Consider the following 27,415-nt stretch of genomic DNA (forward strand, 5'->3'; position numbering starts at 1 on the left):
AATGGTGTTAAGAAAAGGACTGTGCTTTAAAAGCTTCATCTGAATCTCCTAGTGTGGAAGGCAAAAGAGGGAGGGCAAAGAGCTGCTCATAGAAATTAGTTAGCATTAAAGTCACTGCAGCCCATACAGTTTCACTGTTGCCCATACAGGGGATTCATAAGAAATTGACTTCAGTTCATTCCTTACCATAGTTCAGCCTTCCTCAACTTGGTGGCCTTGAAAGGCATTTGGACCAACTCCTGGAATTCCCATCCTGCAAGGCCATTGATTGGAGATTCTGGCTGTTTCAGTACAAACACGTCCAGAAGGCTCAAGGTTGGGGAAGGCTGGCCTAGTTCACACATCCCAGGCTCAAATTCAGGCATGAAAGCAATATGTTGATGATGTCCAAACATTTCCAATTTGTGATGTGATTTATGTAATCAAAACCTCTATTTTTAAAAAAATGTGCATGTTTCAAAAAATGCACACAGAAAGTGTTTTTATCACTGTGAAAATGTTTGGGGGTGCTCCTTGATCCATCTCTGTCACTTGAGACCTAGGTGGCATTGGTAGCGCAGAATGCTTTCTGCCAGCTTCGGCTGGTGGTCCAACTGTGCCCATACCTAGACAGGGATTGCTTGGCTTCGGTAATCTAATGTTCTGGTAATCTCCAGACTTAATTATTGCAACAGACTATTCTATGGAAGAGTGCCAAAAAGACAGTTCAGAACCTGCAGCTGGTGCAGAATGTGGCAAATTAAAAACTGGGACCAAGTGGTGCAAACATGTAAGACCAGTTCATTGGCTGCCTACACGCTTCCAGTTCCAATTCAAGATGCTAGTCTTAACATATAAAGCCCTACACCTGTCAGAGTGCCACTCCCAACCCTGATCTATCCAGACACTACACTCAGCTTCTGGAGCCTTCCTCTGGATTCCCCTAGAGAAGGTTCAGGGGGTGTCAACTAGGAGGAGGGTCTTTTCTTTGGTTTCCCCCCGCCCGTCATCTCTGGAACAACCTCCCTGCTGCGGCCTGTCTGGCACCAACTCTACCAACTTTACGGTGCCAGGTTAAGACAGCCCTCTTCATGGAAGTTTTTAAAGATCTTCCTGGTTATCCAGGAGCCTAATGGATTTATTCAGGTGCCCTTTTCCTTTCTTCTTAGTTTGGTCTTCTTTTTATATGTTAATGTATTTTAATGCTAGTTTCATTAATTTTAAAAATGTTTTAAATGCTGTTTTATGTATTGTAGCTTATGTATATATCCTGTTGTGAACTGGCCAGAGAGCCTTGGCTACAGGTGGTACAGAAATGCGATGATGATGATAGCATTTGAAAAATATGGACAATTAATTAATACATTTGGGAAAACATGCACAAAAATACGTTCTTTTGTGTAAAATGAAAAAATAAATTCACAGTCTGATATGGATGTGAGTTAGAACAAGATCTGAGGCAGAATTTAGAGAACTTCCAACTCAAGCTCTGCCAATTCAAACACCCCCAACACAGAACGAAGGTAACAGTGGAGGGGAGATGGGGGAGAGGGAAGCCTATAGCATATTCCAAATCTCCTAGCTATGATCTTAGTGCGTTTGATATTAGCAGTTCACATATTTCCCTATTCCACTTGAAAGTAGAAATAAAAGCAAATGCTCTTTGAGAAACACAGGCACTGTACTTTGCCAATAAGAAAAAAGAAAAGTGGATACAACTCCAAACAACAGAGTCGAAAATAGACTAAGAAAGGTGCTTCAGAGCACTCCTCTTCTGCAGCTGGTGGTATAACTGAATATGTTAGTGTTGGCTCCCCATCGTTTGCCCCCAAGTAATTGGGCACATTGAGAACTTCCTAAGAATAGGCCTAGCAAATGACAGCCTGGAGCATCCCTGGAGCAGGGCATTCTCTCATCAGCATTCACGATCTCTACCGGAGCGCAGAGGAGGAGAGAGCACACTCTCCCAGGAGCATGTGAAGCAGAGATAAAAGCAGACAAGTGACTCAGAAAGAAAGGAAAAACTTTCAGCTCCTCAGAAGGTTTTCTCTCACAGATTCCTCACCTCAGGATTGTACTACTTCCACATATAAACAACAAGATTGTGATTCCTTGTTATCTCTTCCTAGCAGTTCTTAGCATAATCTTCAGTTCACTGCCAGCTGGGAAGTGGAAAGTTCGGCACTTTTTTTTGCAGGGAGGGGGACGATGACGACACACTGAATGATGATTTCAGGATGGATGATATCCACTTGGGACATTATTATTCTCCCTTTGTGAGATAGCCTTTATAGAGAGGAATCTCTGAGTAACTGTGCCTTTCTAGTTTATGCTCTGGGGTGTTAAAAATGTATTTACCTGATTATTCATCCTGCATGGCTGGCATTGATTTGGTTTCTACTGCCCTGAGAAAACTGATGGTTTTTTCCTTACCTGGAAAAATCAGCTAATTTGAGCTTAATGGACTAAAGGGATGGATTCAAAATTCCATGGAAGGAAAGCTTCACACCAATAAATGTTTATCATCGTCTCCCCCACCCCATAAATCACCTGTGCCCTCTGAAAAAGAATTCTGGATATTAGAAACTGCTTCTGAAAGTAATGTTCCCTTCCCTGCATCCCTCTGAAATCTGCTGCATGAAGTTGGGGGAGCTCATCTGATAGTCTGCTCCCATGACATTGGATTTAAGCCAATGGATTATAAAGGGAAAGTATAATGTCCTTTTTCTCTGTTTAAATCATTTCGGAATAGATATCAAGGCATACTGTTCTGCAGGGAAGGTAGCAACTAAAATGAAATTGGGGGAAGAACATGGATAACTTCGGAAAAGGATGCTTGTGGCACATACCATTGAAAGACTGGCACACACCATTGTTAATGGCCAAGGATTTTGATCTCTGTGTTAAGTATACAGCTTGACTTAGAGCTGAGGGATACGCATAGGCAGCAAACAACATTTTAGGAGCATCCATTCCTCCAACCTTCCATGACCACAGAATTCCCATCACTCCAAACCAGCACAGTCATTGGTCAATCTGGCTGGGTATCATGGAAGCTGTGGTCCAAGAAACCTACATACCAAGGCTGCAATGCCTCTTGGAGTCATCTCTGTTACACGAACCTGAAATAAATCAGAAGTGAAAGGCAGAAATGCCCTTCATATACCAGGCAGACAAACGGTTTGGATTTGAGAGGAATAGAACTGATTGGCTAGGATTACGTATATTGCTGGCCTTTATATTTTCTTCTGCAGCCTTGACGTTTTACATACCTGTACATTTGTGAATAAATGAATGAAAGAATGAAAAGAATCCATATATTAACATTTTCTGGTAATGGTGATCAGGAGAGACAAAGCAACTGGGGAAGAGACATTTGAATTTCCCCACTGCAAATTTCTGTTCACTTCTCAAAGACTTTTCCTTGTTGCTCGGTTCCAAAATATTTACTGGACTACTATTATACACTAGGATGAGTTCTAAAAAAGAGAACCAAGGAGGATGTCAATTTGCACATGTTTGACAACAAACGTGTGTTATTTAGAAGTACAGATATAAATTCAAATAGGAAGCTAGCATGTCCCACCATAGTATGGAAGACTATGCCCGAATGAACTGTGAACTGTGTGCTGTTGATGGGCAGCTTCAGGTCCCAGCTCTTCCTTCTGGTGGTTCTCATCTTTAAACCTAATCTGGACTGAACATATACTCTGTTAGATGATGCCATTAAAGTAAAGGATAGTCCTCTGGCATCCCTCCAAACAGAGGAACACTTTCTGCAAAAGAGGATACCTGGCCACCTTATGCAATTCAGGTTTCTCATCACCCTGTTGGAAATTATAAAGTGCAACCTATTATTAGACTCCTCCTTAGACCTGCTAGGAAGCTCTGCTCAGCCCTCTTTGCAATACCAATATGCCTGTATGTACCATGGTAGTACCTAGAGATATTGTTATATAGACTTTCTACTGGCATAATTGAGAGACACTGTAAAGATGTTTTAGGTTGAGATGTGACAAGTCTACATGTTATAATTAACAGAAATACTTACCTGCCCAATGCATGTTACTGTCACAGCAAATAACTGAAAGCAATAATGAAAGGTGGGGAAGCAAGAGCAGTAGCTGCTAGCTGCTGATTCAGACTACAAAGCTTGCAGAGCTAGTGTAGGCATCTTTTGCTGCTGCCTTGTCACTGCATTTCAAGGGTGCTTCAGCAGAGATCTGCCACTATTAAAAAAACACCTTTCCTTCCATGCCATCTCGGGGTCTCTCATCTCAGAGAGGTGAGAATGACAAATTGGAACTAATCTAAGCTGAAGATGGCACCATTACAGCTGCCTTGCCTGCAGGAACAGATTTCACTTGTTCTGCTATGTGGTGACAAGTTTAGAGCAAGCTTGGGATAAAGGAAAGTTCAGCCCAGGCCCCAGGATGTGCAGCTTTTAAATCAAGAGTACTGTGTTGTGTTTCCTTGGCCTGTCTATTGTTGCCGTAGGTATTGTAATGTATCTAGAAGATGTTAATGCTAAACTGCTGGGAAATACTGAGAAAGAAAGTCTGCAAAAATCTGTTCTATTGTCCAAAAGTTCCAGGCATTAAGGATTATGCAAAAGTATTTCAGAGGCAGAAAACCCACTCCAGTTTGATCACTGTTTAGGCCTAGTTCCTTAATTATTAGTCCTTCGGATTATGGTTTGTGTGTTTGTTTCCTTTACCTGCTCCAGGACTGATCTGAGCAGTGTTCATGGATTCCAAAGCTCAGCATTAGAGAACTCTGTTTCTAATTAAGCCCCAACTGTATAGTTTTATTTTCTTTACAATGTAATGTATGTTTCATTATCTCCAGTGAGGACACTTGAAGAACAAAACCTGGACCTGAAAACAGTCTGATAGGTGAGCTTTTTCGTTTTTGTTTTCAAATAAAATATCCTGCTTTTAGTACAAGGACTTTAAATAAAGTTCAAATTATGGGCACTACTAATTTGTAAATCTGTTTCTTTACAAAAGCCATGCCATTGTTCTTGCTCTTCAATCAGATGTACATACAGGCCTTTCCATCATAAATACAGGTATATCATTTTATTGTCATTCAGTTTCAGCATATAGAACCAAATGTGCCTGGGGAGTTCACAAACTGTTAATATTTCACCAGGAATATATATATACTGCCATAAACACAATTCTAACAGCTGGCTCAGTGCCCCCAGCAGTAACTGTTTACAGCTATGTTATTAAACTCATGCCTTACAGATTATGAAGTTTTCTACCACTGGAAAATTCCTACAAAATTGCAAGATGTTGCTTAATGTTCTTGAGCAATAGTTTATTAGCATCAATCAATTTGTAGCATGACAAGTATTATTGGTTATTATCTTTGTTACCTTGGACTTCACTTTATGCAGTTGGACTGAACAAATCAGGCCATTAATAGAATGTAGTTAGGAGGCAGTGTGATGGTTATTCATTTATTTGGTATTAGGAAATGCACCCCAATGTGAAACCGGAGGTGAAAACAGCCATCAAATTAATACATTTGGGGTCAAAAGCACAAGATTCTCAGCTCCAGCATTTTGTTTCTATAATATGCTGAAGCTGTCAAAAAAGGTAAAGATCTAATGAGGTCATGTGGCATTATCATGAGCAAAATGGTGGCATCTAGTTTTCAACCGAGTTCATGCCAGCTTAATGCTTAAATATATATTTATACAGCCCATGAGTGTTAAAAAGGAGATGTTAACTACTTTGTCACAAACAGCCAGATGCAATAGGTGTAGTGCATTAGTGCTTCACACAAACTACATCTCTTTAGCAGAATTAAATTAAATCCAGGAACACTGGCTAAATTAACTGGTGAATCATAGTGAAGCTACATTGTATTAGAATATGCGAACTCAGATTTCAATATGACTGATAAAAGGTCATTCAGTAAACTTGAACAAATGAAATCCTTGCAGTAAATTATTCAATAGCCATGGAGTATTCACATTATCAAGATTTTAATATCCTTCTTCCAGTAATAGGTAGCATTCTGCTTACTAGATTCATTTTCAAGTTAGTAGTTATATTAGGCTTTTCTGCAAATGATGTGAAAAATGCAAACAGATCTAAAGCTGTTCCATCCACCCCATTAGCAGTTTCTATAATTCAGAATGGCTGAATTTCCAGCTTATTATAAAAAGGCTAAAATTATAATATACTATCAATTCAACAATTAAGAAAGAAAATGCAATTTTCTTTTTGTAATGCCTCACTTCTTCAGGGATCTTTAGAATGATGGCCAGATGTGACCAAGAAGTATGTGCATCTCACTTGCATTTCAGCATTAATGATTATATCCTGCACATACACAAATATAAAATTGCAAATATTGATTCTTACTTTTTCTTTGCCTACCATAGCAATACAACAGTCCTCAGGAGAATGACTTGGTCCATCTTAGAAGCATCTAATAGATCAGAAGTAGGAATCTGACCTTTACGCCTACATTCTGAGAGTCAGCCTACCCTTCCCCTTCATAATATTGTACAGGATGCATACATATTTGAATGTTCCTTCATATGAAATGTTTCCTGTGCGTTGGAAACTATTATATGTGAAGGGTTCCAGCCAAGCCTTTTCCCCCAAGCTGTTTGATTTCAACATTTAGGGAAAAGATTTCTCCACCTGTAATCTGAAGTGGTGTAATTTTAGGTAGTGAGGGCAGCAATGAAACAATATCTCACTGCCTCAATTCACTCTTTCTTCACTAACCAATGAAGCTTTTCAGGGTTGTCTGGGGCTTATTACATTCTGGCTCCAGGGATATCTTGGAACCATCTCAGGCCCACTGTAATTTACTCACTGGGCACTTCCAAGAAAAAATATCTTGCATCTGCCTGGACTTGAACTCCAGAGTCAAAGCAGCTGAATCTCTGGAGATATCTGGAGCACAGCATGGTCTGATTTTATTGGATGAGTTTCAATTGATACAGCTTGAGGATGCGGACAAGGTGCTTGAACAGGCTTGTGCAACCACTTCTGTACTGGATCCTTGCCATTCCTGGCTTATAAAAGCCAGCAAGGAAGGCATAACTGGTTGGCCCAGAAAGGTGATTGCTGTGGAATGTTCCCATTCTGCCTTAAAGAGGTGGTGGTGAGACCACTTCTGAAGAAACTCTCCCTTGACCTGGAAGATCTGAATAACTTTAGGCCAACAAGAAATATTCCTCTAGAGATGGTGGTTGCCAATCAACCCCAGCCACTCTTAGATAAGACTGATTACGTGATTCCATTTCATTTCAGTTTCAGGCCTGGCCTGGGCAGAAAAACAGCCTTGGTTGTCCTGTATGTTGACCTATACCAGGAGAGGGATGGAGAGCACAACCCTGTTGATATTGCTGAACCTCTTTTGATACCATTGACTATGGCTTCTGCAATGGCTGTGTCAGTTGGGAGTGGGGAGGGACTGCATTGCACTGGTTCCACTCCTACTTGGAGGGCTGTATCTTGAAGGTGGTGTTTGGGGAATATTGCTCACCCTTGTGGATTCTCCAGCATGGAGTTCTTCAGGAGTCCCCCATGCTATTCAGCATCTACGTGAAGCCACTGAGTGGGGTCATCCAGAGTTTTAGAATGTGTAGCTATCGTTATGCTGATGACATGCAACTCTACTTCTCCTCTTCATCAGATAAGGCTGTGGATGTGCTAAACTGATGCCTGGCTATAACAATGGACTGGATGAGGGATAACAAACTGAAACTCAGTATAGACAAGACTGAGATGTTCTTGCTGGGTTGTTCCTCTATCTGGATGGAGGGTGTTCAACCTAGATGTTGTTTCTCTCCCTGTGAAGGAGCAGGATTGTAGCTGGGGGTGCGCCTTGATCCACCTTTGTCACTTGAGGATCCGATGGCCTCAGTGGCTCAGAGTATAGCTAGAAGAGATAGCTTGGCTTCAGTGATCTGTGCTCTGGCAATCTCTAAATTAGATGCACTCTACATGGGGTTGTCCTTGAAGCTGCAGCTGGTGCAGAATGAGGCAGCCAGATTAGTAACTGGGACCACCATGTCCAAACACATAAGACCAGTTCTGGCCCTCTTGCATTGGCTGTCTGCATGCTTCTGGTCTCAATTAAAGGTGTTGTCTTTAACCTATAAAACCTTACATGTCTTAGGACTGGAATATCTGTCAGAGTGCCTCTCCCAACCACAATCTACTCAGACATTACACTCAACTTGTGGGGCCTTCGTACAACTCAGAGGGAAACAGATTGGGTGGCTTCCCACATTGGTACCCCACACTGAGGATGGCTTTCTTTGTGGTGGCCCCCACTTATGGATCAACATCCTCAATAAGGCCTGACAGGTGCCAAGGCTGTCATCTTTTCGGTACCAGGTTAAAATGGCCCTTTATGCCAAGGCTATTAAAGACCCATCTGGATAACCCAGGTGCTTGAGCAGATTGCCCATCACAGCTGTTTTATGAAGCCTTTCCTTGTTATTGTTTGGTTTAGCTGTTTTAAACTTGTTAATGTTTTTTTCTAATTTTATATATTTTAATTGAATTTTGTTATCTGTTTTATGGACTCTTGTAAACAGCTCAGAAAGCTTTAGCTGTGAAAGGGCATAGAAATGAAATAAATAAATACTATTCCAAGAGATACCTAGAGATGAATCAGTTCATTTTGGTTCCATTTTTTTTTTCCTCACAAATCCCTATCATGGACTTGTTCTACTGCTTTTTTTTTTTTTTTTTTTTGCACTGAAGCTATTTTTGTTATTTGGGTCATATTTTTATCACTTTTTGGAGCCAATAACTGCGTCATAACATTTGGAGAAATACAATATCCAACTGACTGCTGTTTTATGTTCTTCACAGTGGTTTGGGAGCTGTGAACCCATTTGGTTTGCATCTAAATGCAGACCCAGCAAAATCCGCAAGCATCCCTGGAGCTATCATGTGTTTTTGCTGAACATTTGACTTGGCTGGAGAGTTGACACAGAAGGTGTCACTGAAGGTAACTTATATGAACTATTTCTACTGCACTGATATTCTGGCATTCAGAAATCTCCTTTGAATATACTAATCAGAACCATATGCTGTACATACAGCCCTGCCAAAAAAAAGTGGTCATAACAATTATATTTTAATACTACTTCCCATACAATCAATATCCCCCTTTGCTTAAATTTTACTGGGTAAAAGAAAAGCCAAGAGTGTATAAATGATTTCCCAATCCTTACTTAAAGCTGAATCCTTCCCTTCATGTTCATTCAGCTAGGCAACACCTTTTGATAACTAGCATTTGAAAAAAGTAATGGAAGGCCAAATCAAGGATCTCTGATCTCCTAATATGACTTGGAACACAGTACTTTTCAGAGGACATCTGTTGATAATGATTGTAGTGATGTGTTCCCAAGTGATGTAGATACATGTGTGAATCAGGCCTACACTTCCTTGGAACCTGTCATCTAAATAGAAATGGCTTATTTTTAATAGCTTTTTCTATCACATATAGTTTATTGCCTTAGTAACCTACACAACCTACACAACTAGGCAGTGTTTACCTACACAACTAGTTGACAGATTAAAGCATTATGGAAAGTGCTGGATAATGTAATCCTCTGGCAGCATAGAGGTGGCTAAGAGAGTTTTACAGATTCAGCTACAGGAACATTGGAAATTGGCTCATCACCCGGTCTCCAGGCTCTTAGCCATTGTGGAAAGGACCACACTAGCAAGAGCTTGTGTGCCCCTGCCCCCATCCAAGAGCAAGGGGAAGGAAGGGGAGCATACAGGAAGGAACCACCAAAAAATGAGGCATCTTGGCCTGCTCATCCTCTTCTCCCGCACTGAGGCACGTTAGATGGCCAAAGCTGGCCATCCGTTGAACATTTCTCAATTAATATGAGAAAAACAATACAAAATATTTGCTTGATCTCAGAGGGAAGCACTACTCCATGCATGAAAAATGGAAAAGAAAGAACACAGAATGAAATTACTTCTTCAACTGTAAAATCAATGACTGTCAAAGTAAAGAGTAAGCGGGGATGCATTATGTGGTTGGCAGCAGTCGAGTGATAAATTTTGAAGTGCAGCTACTCGTCTTGATAGTCCTTGTAGCCACATCCCCAAGGAGAATAAAAAATACAGGCACCTGGGTACAGACAGACAAACCTGTTCGAGCCACCTCCGGAAAGTGTTGGTCTTTTATGGCAAAAATAACAAAGTGTCTTTATTAAAGACTAACAGAATTATTCTGGCATAAGCTTTTGTGGTTATTTTCCTCTGTATGAGCAATATTTACCGAAGCTTATGCCTAGCTAATGAGTCACCCAAATAACTTTGGCTATTGGATGATAGAGGTATGAAGCAAAATTATTATTAGAACAGAAGATTATAAGTCTTCTTCAGCCAACTTTTTCCCTTGGGTCAACTTCTGGAGTCAGCTCCATGATCTATACACCAGATTTAGCATCACAATTCATCTGATAACAAAACTGGAGTTTAAAAAGGTGCATTGACAAAGAAGGAAGAGGGAACTATGATGCATGAAAAAAAAGGCAAGAGCATAGGGTAGCAGCAAAATACCAACGCACCAAGACCTATCTAGCATCCCTAGTTCTCAGGCAGATGGACTCTTCAGTGTGCAACCTTAATAAAATAAGGTTGGTCAAGGAAGAACTACCTCTGACCTGATCAGATGTCCTTGGCAGGAGTTCAGCTCCTATGGTGCATAAATCAATCCCTCCATCCTGGCACCCTGAATAGCTCCTGGGCCCAACTGGTCATTTTGTCAACAGCTGAGACCTTTGCTACAACACAGCAAATACTACTGCTACAAAGAGGAAGTCTTTAAGGTACTTCAAAACTCTTTGTTTTCACTGGGAAAGTTGCTGCTGGGATAATTTATTTCCTCCCAGCATCTCTACCAATTGCAGGCAATCTCAAAGGGAAAAGGGAAACTAAAAGGGGGAGTGTTGGATGCCATCAGCATTTCTACCTGGCACAGGACACTCTGTTCCTGTCAGCCCTGGCCCTACCACGTCATTGGGTATTAGGTGACCTGGAAAGAGCAAGAAAAAATGCAAAACATTGCATAGAAGCTGACCAGCTGAGATGATTTAAATTATTTGCAAAATGAGATGCCATATAGAAGTTCAGTAAAATCTGACTTTTCATTCAAGAAACTATATTAAAAACAATAGCTCTTAAAAATGCATAGACTTAATGCATGGACAGTTACATTGATTAAAGTTTAATTGGCTTAACCTAGAATGCTATTATGTATTTTACCATTATTTTAATACTCAAGCCCTATTTTCTGGCAATGTGCATTGTAAATATCACTGATATGAGAAACATAATTCAAGTGCAATGACAAAATGCATTGTGTGCATTGGGAAAAGTATGCAGACATTCAGTTTTACACTGTATGCCCATACCTGTAATTGCCAAGATAAACGCCATCCGGATTAAGCATAGGAGCAATTTTGAAGACCAAATGATCTCTTAGGACTTTGGCAATAGGATGTGGACTCACAAGAAAATCAATGATACCTAGGAGAAACAGAAAAAAAAAGAATATTTGTATTACATTATTGAAAAACAGACATTCAAATAAAGTTTTACAAAATATATTTAATTCTAGGATGCAGTTAGTAGCTTCCTAGATTTCATAAACTGAAAGTTTACTTTTCATTTTCTACATACCAATGGAACAAAAATGTATTTTTCATACATCACAATGTTCACACCATGCCACCAAGATGACATAAGTCACGATGGGTGACTCAATCCCCTTATAATCCATGTACTGTTCTCCAAGTTATGAATCTTATATATCAAGTTTGGACAAAAGTTCTCTGTTGCCATGAGATTTTGAAGTAATAACAAATTTTAGCCTGCAATACTACAAAATGGTCCAATGATGTTTTAACTATTTCTTCTTTAATTTCTTTGAAGCAAAAAGCTTTTTTGACTGGCTAGAAAGTTTCATTCCTATGCATGCTTTCCAAAACAGGGCCAGAATGCCATGGGCTACATGCAAAAGAAAAACCAAAACAATGAAAAGATGGCAGCTCAGGAAGGCTTCCCTCTTCCAAGAAATCTTTAAAATGAAGAAGAAAATTGTTTGAAAGACTTTTATTACTATACATTTCCTAAGACATCACTACCATCATCACCATGAAAACTATTCAGACCATGCAAAGAAGACAGAAATAATGCTGTTTGAATTATAAAGATATGTATAGCTTATTAGAGCTAAATAAGGACTGGTTAATTTCAAAAATTAAGAACATGCCAGTTTCTATAAACAGATCAATGAATTTCAAGTTGCAGCAGTATCACTAGTTGTAATCAGATCTGTAAATGAGAGCTGTATATTTGCAGTGGTCCTTATTTTGGATTGAAATAGTAATCAGACTGTTTCATTTTCCCATGCACACCAACCTCTCTATTCCACCCTTAGCTACAAGCTACAATTACATCTAAAGTGGAAAAACAAAATAGACCCTAAGCTATAATTTGTTGAAGCTTAACATTAGAACTGTCAAATGACGGTAATGGTAAGATGCTAAAAGTAAATCAGTTGTCTTTATTAATACCCAAGATACGGGGCGGAGTGGACTGTACAAACACATCAAGAAGGCATCTTTATAACCATTGCACCCTGCCTACATGAGTTCATCATACAGCTTGCTGATATTGGGATAGAAGGGATGGGTTCCTTGAATCAAATCAATATAAATACCTCGGTTTGTCTGAGGAACTACCTTAAATGTGTTGCTTGAAAGTATCTTTCAGCTTGAAAGTACCTTTCAGCAAGTGTAAATGAAGGATGCTACGTTCTTAAATGATATTTATCTCAGGCTAGCTTGATACAACTAATCTTGGTCTTTCAGAAATAGGGCGAGGCTGTGTCCAAAAGTCCCACATAGAAATGAATGGTTTAGCACACCCAGTCCCCACTTCACGTATATGCAGACTTCTTTAGGGCTCTCCTGCACCAGCTTTTGATAGAACAATGTGGAGTATGTCTGTGGTTCAGGCATATTAAAAAATGGAAAATAATGTGTAAGTACCTTTGCAAAGTTTGTATCCGCCCAGTTAGACTCTGCTTGAGAATGTGGAGGGAAACAGAGCTTGTACTGTTGTCAGTATGTTTGTCATTGAAGTTCTGCCACACGGTAGATTAAAGCAGAGACGATCTGGAACCCAAGCTGATCAACATGCATTCCCTAATATGATGTTCCTATGCAGGATATTTTCTTCAGGAAAGTAATGCAAGGCCCATTAAAGATAGTTTAAAATCAAAGTGAAAAGAAGGCCTTGAGAAGTCAAAAGCAAGATGAATCACCCTCTTCCTCTCTAAAATGAGCTGGCATGGGCTAACGGGATCCCTTGGAAGGTCTTCCTTCTCTCCAGTCAATATTTTGTGCTAAACTAATATGCACTGCATGAAAGCACATGAAAAGTCATTTGGCAGAACTACAGCACATGGTGGCAGAAACAACTTGAAACACCACTTGCTCCAGCGACCAAATTTGGTATGATGAATGAATGCATTTAAATGAACACATCTAAGCCAGTACAGTAGCCAGAGTCAACATTACGTGATAGATGCATTACTATTTCCAGTTTTCTTGACAATATCTGTGCCCTGAAAGCACTCCCTCTATTGTTTCCTTCCTTCCTTCCTTCCTTCCTTCCTTCCTTCCTTCCTTCCTTCCATTCATTCATTCATTTATTCAATTTATATGTTGCCCTATTAGCCATGAGGCACTCTGAATTGCTTCCACTTTTGGAATTAAAAAAGGGAGCCATTTGCTTCCATGCTATCACTTCCCCCACTACATTCTATCTTCTGTTTCAGGAAGAAAAATCAGGACAATGTTGGCATTCATTTATGGCTGCCTCTCAGGAAATAAATCAGGATTCCAGTGAAGTTCTGCCTTATCTGGATTATTCCATTCTTGGGTTACAGCATCTCTATCATCCTAAGGCAAAATTCAGGCCCACTTGATATGATAGTGGGTCTCTTTTCATTAGAATCATGAGGGGCTCTGGGTGCAAAAAAGTTTCAGGTGGGGGAAGACCATTGGGTTAGGGCTCAGGGAGTCTCTGACCATATGCTTACCACAGGAACTTGTTTTAGCATCGAAACTGGCAGCCAATTGTTTGCATCATGTATTTTTTGATTAAAATCTAATGTAATGTAATCTAAAGAGAAATTCGACCTTTTCCTCCCATTCTGTGTTTGAAGTGAAGCTCCCTCCTTGGCACCAATGCAAATAGAGTTGCAGCTTGGTCCCCAACTTGCAGATCTTTCACACAACACTTATCTGGGAATGTTTCTCCCTAAGCATTCCTAATTTAGCAGGATGGCCCATTTTTGTTAGTATTGTTAAACAATAAGGAATTGGAACTCTTTCTTAGTCTACTGCAAAGCCATATAGAAACCTATCAGTTGATCCCAGCCTACTTTGTCTTCACCTGTGTAAACAGGGTTGCTGACTCCTCTGTCATTGACTGGTGGCACCTTATCCACTGCAACTTTTATTCCGAGCTTTATAGGAGCTATGCTCCATGGTAGTGACGCTATTTGGAAGGACAGAGTTCAGCACCATGGGTATGTCATATAAAATCTTAGAAGGAAAGCTGCAATAGATAAGGAAGCCCACTGACCCAGGAGTTACCAGCCTGCCCTATAAATCAACAATTATCTCAAAAGCATAAAAAATAGTAGACCAGGACTGGACCCAAACTCAGGCTCCTAATATACATACATACATACATGCAAGCAGTCATTTTGAACTTCATGGAACTTACTTCCCGGTAGGCATGCACAGGAAAATATTGTCAGTCATACTTAGATTATGAAATAAACCTATCAAGTTGGGCATACCCAACCCACTGTATAGATTCTTCTCAGGGCCAACAAGCTTAATAGTGACAGTATGCTTGAAATTAAAGGAATTTCTTACAGGTTAGGGTTTTCTTTTTTAAAAATGCAGGCTTCAAGGAAAAGAAAAGCAATGTGAGACCTCTTCATTGATGATCCAATCTTAAAATGTTTACAGAAAAGTCAAAGTCAAATCTCAGTTCTAAAACCAAGATAGAATAATATTTATTGATCATTATAACAAAGAAGCAAATGAAATTTGTCTTATATGTGTGTGCATAAAATCATGGTGAGGCAATCGATAAAATTACCTCAAAGCTGTTTCACATGAAGAGGATGGCTTTCAGATCAATATGGTTCATAATAATAATAAAAAACTGGACATTTTGAAAGCTGAGAGAATTGTCTCTTTGTGTTAATAAATCAATGCAAACTAAAATTTACATCTTCTACAATCCGTAAGAGACATATCTTGTTTTTCATTAGACCAAGGTTAAGAATCTGGCAGAAACCAACTCCATTTAGTGTAATTTACGGGAAGACGGACCGTGTGATTCAACAGATGCCCTAATTTAGTTGTTGGTTCTTGTATTAAAATAACAGTTTGCTGGTAAACAGGAAGACTAATGATGCCAGTCACCCTTGTTAGTGGCTAATAATTGCTTAATTTGTCCACTAATTGACCTGTGCTACTACTGAGGCGTTGGACCGTGTTCCAGGGATGGAGGAAAACAAGACCACTCTAATGTTACCTCTGAGAATGACTTCTGGAAATGGAACTACATGTTGCAATATATTTTCTCTTCACAGATGAGCAGATTAGTCTGCAAATTAGTGTGCTGTTAAAGAAAATAATCATAATTCTATAGATTTCCTTGGATTTTAGAAGTATTACTCTTGTCAGGGTCAAATCAAGTGATCCAAATTGAATCAATCAAATCAACCAAACAACATAACTTTTTTCTGAAATAAATGGAAGAAAAGAACAGAGAGAAGACAACTCCATTGCTAAACACCAGTTCCCCAGACAGTATGAATTTCTGGATATGGACACACTGATACAAAGGCTGCTTTGTCAAGCGAAAGGGGGAACAACCTATTCTGGTTGCGCCACAAGTGAACTGAGCAAACTATTGGCCCTAGAATCTTGCAGGTAACACCATCTGTGCTCTACTCAACAGAAATGTATCTTGGGACAGAAATGCACTGATATATAAAAGTTCTGCTAGATACAGCAGCGCTCTCTCTCTCTCTCTCTCTCTCTCTCACCCACCCACCCACCCACCCACCCACCCTGCGAGAAGGATCTGTTTCCACCATTGAAACAGTACGTGTGTGTAACATATCATTGTGCACATATAAACATATAATGTGTCAGGGGAAGAAAATAGCTCTGCCTTGCACTGCAGGATCCAAGCATATCTATTGATCATTTTTGCAGTTTCACAGGATCTTCTAGGGATAATCTCAGTTATATTATTGATTGGCTGCATATGTAAAATAGCATATCAGTTGCATACAGGAAGGCATAAACCTATTGTTTGTGTCAAATTCAGGATGATGCTTCTTTAACCAGCAAAGGACTGTAAGAAACAGGAAAAATGATGGATAAACGATTAGTTTTGTGTGTGTTCTTCTAGGCTCTTCTAGAGTTTCTCATAAGCCTGCAGCTTCCTGACAATGAAACAATGAAATTTAAAGCTAATGTTCAATTGAAACATTTTATTGGCATATCCAGTAAAGCAGAAATTAAACATATTAGCCGAACTGGAATCTATAGGAGTCCAAATTGAGTCTTCACATACAGTAGCCTCCCATAGTCTGTACTGTACTTCAGGTTTCAGTCCCTTCTAGCTACATAGAAAGAAGCTCCAAATGTACTGGGTCTGGTGCCATGACAGGAATATGGTTGGTACTGGGTTATTCACATCACATCATTTCTGTTTCAATATCTTACTTTGCCAGTCATCTCATCATGCAGCAGGAATCACGCAAGCAGAAATTCAGGCAGAGACTTAGAATCTATTATTTTTACCATTATATCTATAACCAAAACTACTTCATTAGAACCAACAAAGAAGAGCTGGAGTAAATTAACTGCACATATATTACTAAGCTTCCTACTCATATGTGTTGGTTTGCTAGAAGCACAGTGGATACAGCTAAGCAAAATGGGAATGGATGTATCTTTTTCTATTGACCTCTTTATTCTAACTACACCAAGAATATTACTATCAAGCTCTTGTCTGTATAAACACAATACTGCAAATACTCAAGTGCCTTTCACAGTCTTCTGCAAAACCTGTCATAAATGTTTCCCTAGTGCACTTAAGCTATGCATTGTGTGGAACTGCACTTGTTCACATATTTATGCTTTAGCTTTCTTCTTTGGCCTTTTGTCCTATTAAAGTTCTTTCTGTTCGTTCAACTGTACGCAGTACATTTCACAGAACAGAGATCATGCCCTTAGTTCTTCTAAAGTATCACAGAAACTGACAGTCATGTTAATAATTAAATATTCAATGCCTAAAGATAATTTTTGAGGGCTGTATGAACCTCAACAACAAGAAAATGTTTTATCTTTATCTATAGATGTATGAGAAATTCATTTCAGTTTGGTTTTGATCTGATATGCACCTCTCAAACTAAAAACAGACTAAAACACATTCTGTGGTTGAGGTCTATACGTTTCCAAGCTTGCAATTTGATTGACTTCATGTGTAGACTTGAAAAAATGTGCAAAAGAATGCATACTTTTGAAAAATACATAGAAACATACTTTAATCATACTTTTCCAAGATATGCATGTTTGATGTGTGCAAAATATGTATGAATTTTCATCTGAAAAGCATAATCCAATTTCACAATCAGATATGAATGTGAGATAGAAAGAAGTTCATGGTAGAATTTCAAGAAGGTTGAAGAGCTTGAGTTTTGTGTGGTACACACATCCCTGCCTTCATCTTAACTATCTGCAAAAATCAGAATGTTCCTATACAGGATAATGCCAGGATTAAACACATTTTTTTACATAATACATATTTTTCCATTCCAAAAAAGTAAAGGGCTGTTCAGTGAAATTATTCAATAACACTCTTTCCTGAAATATTTCTGATATTTGTTCAAAACAAATGTTGATAAATGAGCCATGCTATCTTGTATAACGCATATTGACAAGATCAAGTATTCTGTTGTCATGGGAATTTTCTCCAGAATAGACGGTGTAAAATAATCTATAATGATGCGCACTCTACTTATATCTGTGGTGAAAGGGGAAGAAATGCCATCATTTTATTTTCAACAGTAGCTTTCTAAATACCAAGACGGAGGAGGCAGCTTTTAGAAGCATTGGGAACAAAGCTGAGGTCTACTACAATTTTTTGACTATTTAACAATTCAATCCTATATATGTCACTTGACACACCAGCTAAGTATGTTTAGAATTCTGGTTTGAATTCCTGCTAAGTGTTGCTTTATTTAACACAGAAAGCACTTAAAACATATTATAGGGGACTGCCATTCAACAAGCAGCTTCTTGCTGGCATGCAAAATTAATGTAAACACTTGACCTTCTTACTGGGTTTTAAGCTGCTTGGGCTAAGGACCTTTGGCTCATTCGTTGTTAAGTGCCATGTGCACAGATGGAATGATGGTGGTGGTGGTGCCACTCAAGATGACAGCTGTGTTTTATAGTTCTTAAGTGCAGGAACGCAAAGAATTTTCCCACTGGATATGTGAGGCACTTGTAAAGCTAACATACTAGGATCATAGGTACGGCCATGTAAAGTCATCAAGTTCATTTACGCCTGCAACATTTAGTCAATTAATTTATCAGTTAATCAATAGAAATGAATTACAATTAACCTGTGGTGGAATTTTCAAATGTTAATTGTTTTTCATGCAAGGAGTTACAAAAGCCTGTATACCTCATGAACATCTTGGAAGCATTGTCCCTTTTCTGTCACACAGGTGTGAATCTCTCTGACAAGCGTGGGTAGACCCAGGCCCCAAGTATTTGCTTTGGGGTTCTGTGATTCTGGGGGTCTTCCTCTCCCAGATTCTCACAGTAAAATGAATCATTCAGGGGGTAGAACAAGCCTTCCCCCGTTGCTGGCAACAAACTCTCCATTTCCACCTCTCCACAGAGTACCTTCCTCCTCTCCTACTGAAGCTGCTGACAATGGCTGCAGAATTGGGGGTGGTTTGTTGGGGAAAGAGGAGAGAGATACAGGTGGAATTGGGCCCTTTCTCTGCCTGTCTTTCCTCCAATTCTGTCTAAAGTTGCAGCAAATTTCTGTAGTCCTTTCTTCAGAGACCTGAGCTGTTGGAGAGCAAAACAGTAGAAAGGAAGCCAAAAGGGTTGCTGCTTCCCCCACCCCTTCTGTCTTCACATGTGTCCATGGAGGTAGGATGAGGTAGCTTCAGAGAAGGTATTCAAGTAGATGCTGTACAGGTTTATCTGCTCTGTTGCAAACTAGTGCAACCAAGACTTTTCATTCTTGATTCTTTCTGCCATGTTCTAAGATACCACCCGATTGGAGTACAAATGAATCTTAGAAACAATTTCCTATAATAGTATTTGATAGGATTGGTTCATAAGCCCATTAGCAGACATGAAACATGCACAAACTTTCCAAAGAGCTTGCAGAGAATAAAGTCCAAGCATTCAGAGAAAGAGAAAAGCCATTAGTATGATTAACCCCTTGTGCAATTTCACATCTCTGCTCTGAAGTAAATCCCACTGCATTCAATGAGAGTGGTTGACAACCCCTGAGTGAGGCCATCTTGCATGCTGTCTAAACTTATAGTGACCAGGGTGCTAAGTTTGGGGTTCACCCTGAGCTTAGTGTTACGGTTATGAAAAACCTGGGTGTATCCAGGGGCAGTATAAATAGCCTAGGGTGGGCAAGCAAACAATTGGTTCGCAGGAACACTAAGTTCCTTTTAGCATGTTTACTAAATAGATATGGAGTATACCTGAGCATTATCTAGAGTTAAGCTTCCAGTTAGGGTTAGCAAAATCTGTGTCCTCTTGTTGGTGCAGGGGGGGCAAAACTATCATGGAATGGACAAACAACATGAGTGGCCAACAAGAACCACTTGTTTTTCTACATGTTGCCTGAAAATACTGAGACAGTACTTCTATGTTAGCATTCTGGTGAAACATCAGTTATGGTTAAAGTAGCAAAACAGGGAAATCTCAAGTCATATGAACTCAAGAGATTCCCTGCCTCTTTCTGATCTGATGATTGGAAGCAGGTCAAGTCAGATTCTTGTTTCCTGCAGACATTCGTCTCTGAGTCGCACACAATTTTTAAAGAGTGCTCACTCAATATGTGTGAATTAGTATCCAAAATGTACATAACTCTAGCATGATTTGCATGGAATCTGTTGATTTGTATAAAATTGTAATATACAATTGTGCAAATTGTGATTTGTGAAAACACTAAAGCCATGTGATTTTGGGGTGCTTACTTTGGCAAATTTCATTAGTAGTCAGAAATGCACAAACTGTGGTTTGCCCTACAGGGAGAAGTTTACGAGTTGGCTCAACTTGCACCCAATGAGTTGGCAAGGCAATTAAGCCGAACCAAAGGGCCAAATTGAGGAAAACTATCCAATTTTCACCCTCTTATCAGATCCTTCAAACATCCCTAAATGAAATGTTTCATTGAAGTGTTGTAGGAAAGGCTTTTATACATGACAAGTGAGGCAAGAGTACAAAGCATTTTTCTTCCATCCCTTTCATCCATCTGTAAGCTGATACCTCAAGGCCATAAACCTATTTAGATCAATGATAACTGAACTCTTTGAGGTTATGATCATTGATTAAATGTAACTGGGAGAAACTGATGAATCATTCAGCTGATTTATTTTCCCTGACACCTATTTTTAGTTCTTATTTCCATAAAGTGTTGACATCCTTGCACACCTGTGGATTACAGATGTTAAAGGAATAATGGCAAGTGTTAGGGCCAGGTGTTCACTTTAATAGGCAATGCAATCCCAGCCTAGCTTAAGTCCCAAGTTAATGAGTCAAGAACATTTACTATTCATTCATTCATTGCATTTATAATCCACCTTCCTCCAAGGAACTCAGAGTGCCATATATTTAGCACTACTCCAAGTTTAGTAAAGATAAATTAAAGATTAGTCAAAGATAAGCCAGTGAGTCTCTCAGCAGAATAGAGGCCTAAGCCTCAGTCTCTCTAGTTCTGCTCTCACACTCTGACCACCACAGTACATCAACACTGTATAAAGCTGCTTAGCTCACAGCTGATCTGGGCTATACCAGTCTGTGCATATATCGGCATGGCTATCGACTAACTATTCCTTATATATCTCTGTACATATGTACTGGCCCTAAAGCCATCACATTGGATACTGAATGGATAAACTCCTCAGCTTATCACAGGGTTCTTCATTAGCGCCATACTGGTGATAGAACAAATGCCCACATGCTCTACTTTTGGGGGCAGCATCTACATGCATTTTTCATACCTCTTTTATTAATGGCAGGTGATAAGCACAGTTGCAGAGGAAGTAACTATTTTTAAAAGAAATCTTAAAATATAGTTACAAATAGTAGGGCGGATGGCAGTCAATCAAAGGCATATCCACCAGAAAGACAGGTGCACACACACAAATATATCCACTCATTACTTAATTTCAGCTTAACGTTTAAATGAACAAACATAACAACACCTAAATGAACTAAGAATGGCATGATGTATATTTAGTCAAATGGCTGAATAAGTGGAAGGCATCTACCAAGGATGCCATCTTTATTACACCTGTGGAAAGACATCATGTCCTTTCCTTGGTGGAGAACGTTAAGCATTAGCAAAATTTCAAACTCGGAGTTATCACAAGTTTATCAAGGGTCAGACCCAAATCACTCATACAACAGATTTCAGTTTGTTCACAGTATTCAAAGAATACTCTGATCACAAGAAGGGAAAATCCTTGGAGTAGTAAGTTACCTTTTCACCTTTAAAAACGTGATCAATTCAACACCATTATCATGGAAGAAGTAGGCCATGTCATGTGTCGTTGAGAACTTACTGCATGCAACAGTAGCCTAATCTAGCACAGAAGAGTGTGTGTTAAACATAGACAACAGCAACAGGCTTTAAGTGGGATTAAGGCTGAATCTGATGCATGCTTACTTGAATGTATGCTTCATTGAGTCCAGCAGCCCTGACTTCCTGGTTAAAATGCGCTGGATTATTCAGTGATGACTAGTAACTTGACACAATGGGGAACACTAAGAGCTAGTGTGGCTAAAGTGCCATTGGATTATGTTAAAAAAAAAAAGTCACATACCGCGTAATCTCACAAAGAACAAAATCTTGCCCAGAATTAACAGCTTCTGAAGTGATCTTGTTATCTCTGACAATGAAGGAAAGTTACTGCTCAGTTGCTTCATTGCTGTCTTTTATTGTTCCTTATTCCTTTTACATACAGCAGTTTTTACTGGTGTGTCTTTTTGGGGGTGGGTGGGGAGGGATAAACTGGCTCAAACTATAGGTAGATAGGAGGGACATCACTATTTTCAATAAATAAAATAAATACTACATTGGATAATTAAAATCCAAGCAAATCAGTGCAATGCTATGCTGGGAAAAATAGAATTTTCTTTTCCTAACAACTTCAGTGAAAAATGCACCACACAATTTAAATCCCTTTTTTTAATTGACTTGCCTTTTTTAATCTCTCTGTGTCTTTTGTGAAGGGGGGAAAGAAAAATATGAAATTAACCTCTCCCTTTGCTCCCACATAGCTAAGTAAAATGTGCCTTTTGAAGCACTTCTTTTAGTTAACGTGCTACAGGAGTGGCAGCACTGGGGAAGAGTTACCTGTGTGAGCTCTTCTTTGAGTTAAACTGAAGGAACCATTTTTTAATCAGCAGATGAAAGAGGAGTCACTTGCCTAACTTTATGCTGTCCATTGGGGGAAGGAAAGCTGATTGATTTAAGAGGAATGCTGAGCTTTATTACAGCAGATTTGTTCTTTTATTTACTATATCTGAGTTCTCTGCATTTCTGGTGGGACTAAGGGGCTCCCTGAAGTACAGGATTAAAAGCAAAAGAAATCTTGAACAACAGGATTAATGAGAGCCCAGAAAATAAGCAGCTGAATTAGATTATAGTGGATGAAGCAGAGTGGGCTCCACTGCAAAATGCCAGCTCTTTAGGTAATTTGCTACTCCAGTAACACGAGAAAGTGTCCGCAGGCTCAAATCAACACTTTCCATATTTTGCAGTACGTTATACCATTAAAGATTGTCCTACTGCCTAATGTAACAACATGAGAGGAAACACACATGCACGCACGCACACCCCTGACTAAGAGAAGGCAGGATGGCAGAGCTGCTTCCATTGCTGTTTTTCATCCTCATGGAAACTCACAGGATGGAAACCATTTGAACAAGCACTCTCAGAAGTGAGCCATGTACTCCTTTAGGGTACATTCCACTTAGATGTACAAGCTTTTGCACAACTGAGTTCCACTAATGCTGTCTGAGTCTGCAGGATGGCATTCCATAGAGTGAGTGCCCAACCATCACTGTGGCTACCTGCTTCCGATTCAGCCAAATGCTGTGAGGGGATAAAAGAGTGCCGTGGTACTAACTCTATTAGCATAAACACTCAGCCTTGTAATATATTGCAGTCATAAGCACTAAGAGGATAGGTTTGGCGATGTCTCAGAAGACTTGCCTAGAAAAGGAACTTGGCAAACACAGCAGAAGGTGCAGTGACTCAAGAATACAAGAAGTGTTACAGAATCATACTGGCTCTTCCTCTCTGTGTTTGTGATTTTAGGAAAGCGGGAAAAATAAAGCATCTCCTGGCATTGTGTCTTGCTCACTCTGTTGTCCGGGTGATCAGTTATCTTCCAAGAACCGCTAGAAACATGGTGGTTTCAACCTTTCACTCATTTTGTGATAAACCACCATATTGTAGCCTCAGGCCAAACTTTGATGCAATCTATGCAGACTTAGAATTGAAGTCCGAAAAGAGTGCAGGCTCTAAGGAAAGCCCTTGGTCTGAGATTATTAGCAGCCCAATAACTAGCAACAACTGTACAGACCCAGCAAGGATTCTGATAAGATAGACTGGCAGAAGACTGCCTGTAGCATTTGGTCAAAACAAAGCACTGATATGTTATGAACACTGTCTTTTTTCTATTGGTGGCCATAGCCAGAAAGAGGGAACTGGGTATTCTGAGCCCATATAAATTTAGTTCCAATATCCTTTCCCACGCCACCATAAGGGAATTATCCTCCCACTCCTGGAGCTTCTGATAAGCCAGACATCCATATCTGTAATACATCTGATGGAACTTGAAAGCAAAATTCTACACGCACACACATACCCAGTGTGTCTACCTCACTTCCCACATCCTTGCAGGAGGCATGCTATTTGAATTGGGCCTGTACATATAAAATCCATTCCTCACATTCATGAGCATTCATGCAGTCGTATTTATGGAAGTGAATATCCTAGATTAAAATTGGACATCAGTAATGCAAGCTAGGTGGGATTCATTGGGCTTCAGGTACATAGGTCCTCATCTGATGACAACTGAAGTAAATCAAATTTGCTGGATGAGGCATGCAGCAGAAATCCTGGGAAAGGTACCATCCTGTCTAATCTCATGGCATCCTATGGAAGAAGCCTTCTTCCTACTGTGGTAAGTTTTTGGGAAACTTACACCAATGCTCCAGCATCTTCTTTGGCTTTCTAGTATTCTGAATAGTTGAACAGTTGAAGTTGATGTTCTTAACCATAACAAGAAAAAGTAGCTTGGGGAGATTAAGGGTGCTTTCTCACATGGCTTTTAAGGAGGAATCATGCTGCCTCATTTACAGACATTTAGTAGCAACCAGGTGATGTCAACTCTAGTACATAAATACAGGACATGAATAGGTAACCAAATACTAGCCTTAGAAAATGTTTTCTTTTGCCTATCCTGCATTATAACATTCCATACATTTAGGGAGCTTGACTTGATTTAAACCTATAATTCAACTGACATTGCTATTAAGTAAATCATCAAATACAATAGTATATGAAGGGAAGTCCTGTTCATTAGAACTGGCTTTTTTAAGGAGAGTTAACTGAAAATTCATCCACAGACTACTGTATTACACATCTGTTGGAAGAATCTGGAAACTATAATTATATTATGGAATATAGAATTTAGAAACTATAGTTACTCTATACCTTTCATACACTAGCTCAAAACTAGCACAATAAGCAAGACTTTTGAGTCACTCCATCGGTTAAGTAAGAGCAGCCTGGTCCCACCTGCAAACATTATGAGTGATTAAAATGTTTACTAGAATCATAATTCTTAGATCTTGGCTTTGAGGATAAAGGAGAAGAGGTTTGTCCTCCATGATGCAGGGGAACCTTTGTAAAAGATCAGATTTAAACTTCTGTTCTGGTTTATGGACTTAACTCCTCCAGGGAGAAGCACTGCACTTGAAATTCTAGGGTTGTTAAAGTGGCCAGGAGAGAATTTCCATCAAATGGTGAGAAGGCCCAATGTGGACTTGAGTATCACCAGTTCTTTATGGTAATGTGTTATATTCCAGGAACTACTCTGATCATCCTATTAGAAGCCACCACCATTCATGCAATGCAGTAGATCTAGAAAAGGTGTCCAGAATATCTATGCAGGGACTGCAGGTGGTGCAGTGGTTTAAACCGCTGTGCTGCTGGGCTGGTTGATCGAAAGGTCACTGGTTCAAATCTGCACAACGGAGTGAGTTTCCGTTGCTCCGTCCCAGCTCCTGCCAACCTTGCAGTTCGAAAGCATGCAAATGCAAGTAGATAAAAAGGTACCACTTCGGTGGGCAGGTAACAGCGTTCCGTGCACCTCGGTGTTTAGTCACGCCGGCCACATGACCATGGAGACTGTCTGTGGGCAAACACTGGCTCCCTTGGCTAGGAAACGGAGATGAGCACCGCCCCCTAGAGCCAGGCACGACTGGACCTAACGTCAAGAGGAAACCTTTACCTTTATCTGTATAACTGTCTTGCATTTAGGCAACTCTGATACCCCATCCTATTCCCAAGGCTTACCTGACCACCTTTTGAAAGATCTATTAAATGACTGGTCCTTTTGAGGCAGTCCAAAATCAACTCGAGAGTGTATTTACTGAGCCCTAGATGGATTAAAATGTACATATGAACATATGTGTATTAACCTTCCACAAGTCCTCAGGGTGGGACAGAGATACTATTTAGTATCTGCATTCCTAGATATCCATGGTGATAAGAAAATTCCACACCAGTCCAGAACTGATCTCTGTTGCAATTAATTTGACTTGCCTAGCAACTAAATACTTTAGAATCCCTAACAAATTATCTATCAGAGTTTAATTTATGCCACAGGAAGTGCCTGTGAAATAGTATGTCAGACTTGTCAGTGAAAAGGCAAATCTAAGGGATAGTGCAGCTGCTTTCCTGTAGCCCCAGGGGTTCATAAATTCACTTGCCTATCCTGGGCTGAGTGGGTGGTTTGTTGTTTGACTTTTGTTTTCTCTAATTGTCTTAATGCACAGTAAGGCATTTAGAGAATTTTTCACACCCAAATGAAATCTGCTGCTGCCCTTTCAGTAAAATAGCTTGTTTTCCCCACCATGGAACAAACAAAAGGGAGGTCCCCAGAGGACTGTGCAGGGACTTTATGATATAGTTTTTCTTAATGAATTATGCTGGATTTATCTGAATCACTTGAAGACATTCTGTAAGAGAATGGCAAGCTTGTTCATTATTATTCAAAGTTAGTCCCTCTTGTGACTTTTGTGTGCTTCAGACAGCAGTAAATTTTTGCTGGATTATGGAGCTCATTTCAAAAGAATTAGCTAGTGTTAAATGCAGCTGAAATGTTAACCCCATAGAAATGAATCAGAATATGGAATAGTTCTGCTTTTTGTGATGGTGAATATGAAGAGGTCACAACCTTGAGAAAATCGATGGCTACATTTCGGGAATGACATGCACATTTGGAGTGAAAGGACAATAGTTAAATTGACATGATTATGGACAGAATTAATGTAAGCATTATATCTGACCTCATAATGTGTGACCTCCTTCACCCAAACAATAACCTCCAGAAGTAAAGTATCCAAAACATCAAATATTGTGCAAAGAACAATGCCAACAACCTGTAGTCTTTAACGTGCCATGAATACTTTCCAGATATTTCTGACAGTACATTTTGGTCTGCGTTTTCAACTCCAGCTGAGCCTTTCTTGCAAAATAATGTGCCATATCAACTCACTGTAGGTGCAGATATGATCTACAGATGATGTTGTTGTTAGTCGCGAAGTCGTGTCCGACCCATCACGATCCCATGGACCACATTCCTCCAGGGCTTCCTGTCCTCCACCATCCTCCGGAGTCCACTTAAGCTCACACCAACTGCTTCAGTGACTCCATCTTGCCACCTCATTCTCTTCCGTCCCCTTCTTCTTTTGCCATCTATTGTTCCCAGCATTAGGCTCTTCTCCAGGGAGTCCTTCCTTCTCATTTGG

The 27,415-nt window shown here is 39.7% G+C and overlaps 1 protein-coding gene across 1 annotated transcript in view; it reads right to left on the reverse strand.

Moving 5' to 3' along the window:
- AGBL4 (AGBL carboxypeptidase 4) overlaps positions 1 to 27,415 on the reverse strand; it is a 933,972-nt gene that overhangs the window by 191,294 nt on the left and 715,263 nt on the right. The window contains exon 8 of the mRNA XM_044430335.1: positions 11,405 to 11,519. Within this exon, the coding sequence (XP_044286270.1) occupies positions 11,405 to 11,519 (115 nt within the window). The remainder of the gene's footprint in view (positions 1 to 11,404; positions 11,520 to 27,415) is intronic.

The sequence above is a fragment of the Varanus komodoensis genome, unplaced genomic scaffold (assembly GCF_004798865.1).
Source record: "Varanus komodoensis strain SLA01 unplaced genomic scaffold, ASM479886v1 scaffold20_1, whole genome shotgun sequence".
Taxonomy (NCBI): Eukaryota; Metazoa; Chordata; class Lepidosauria; order Squamata; family Varanidae; genus Varanus; species Varanus komodoensis.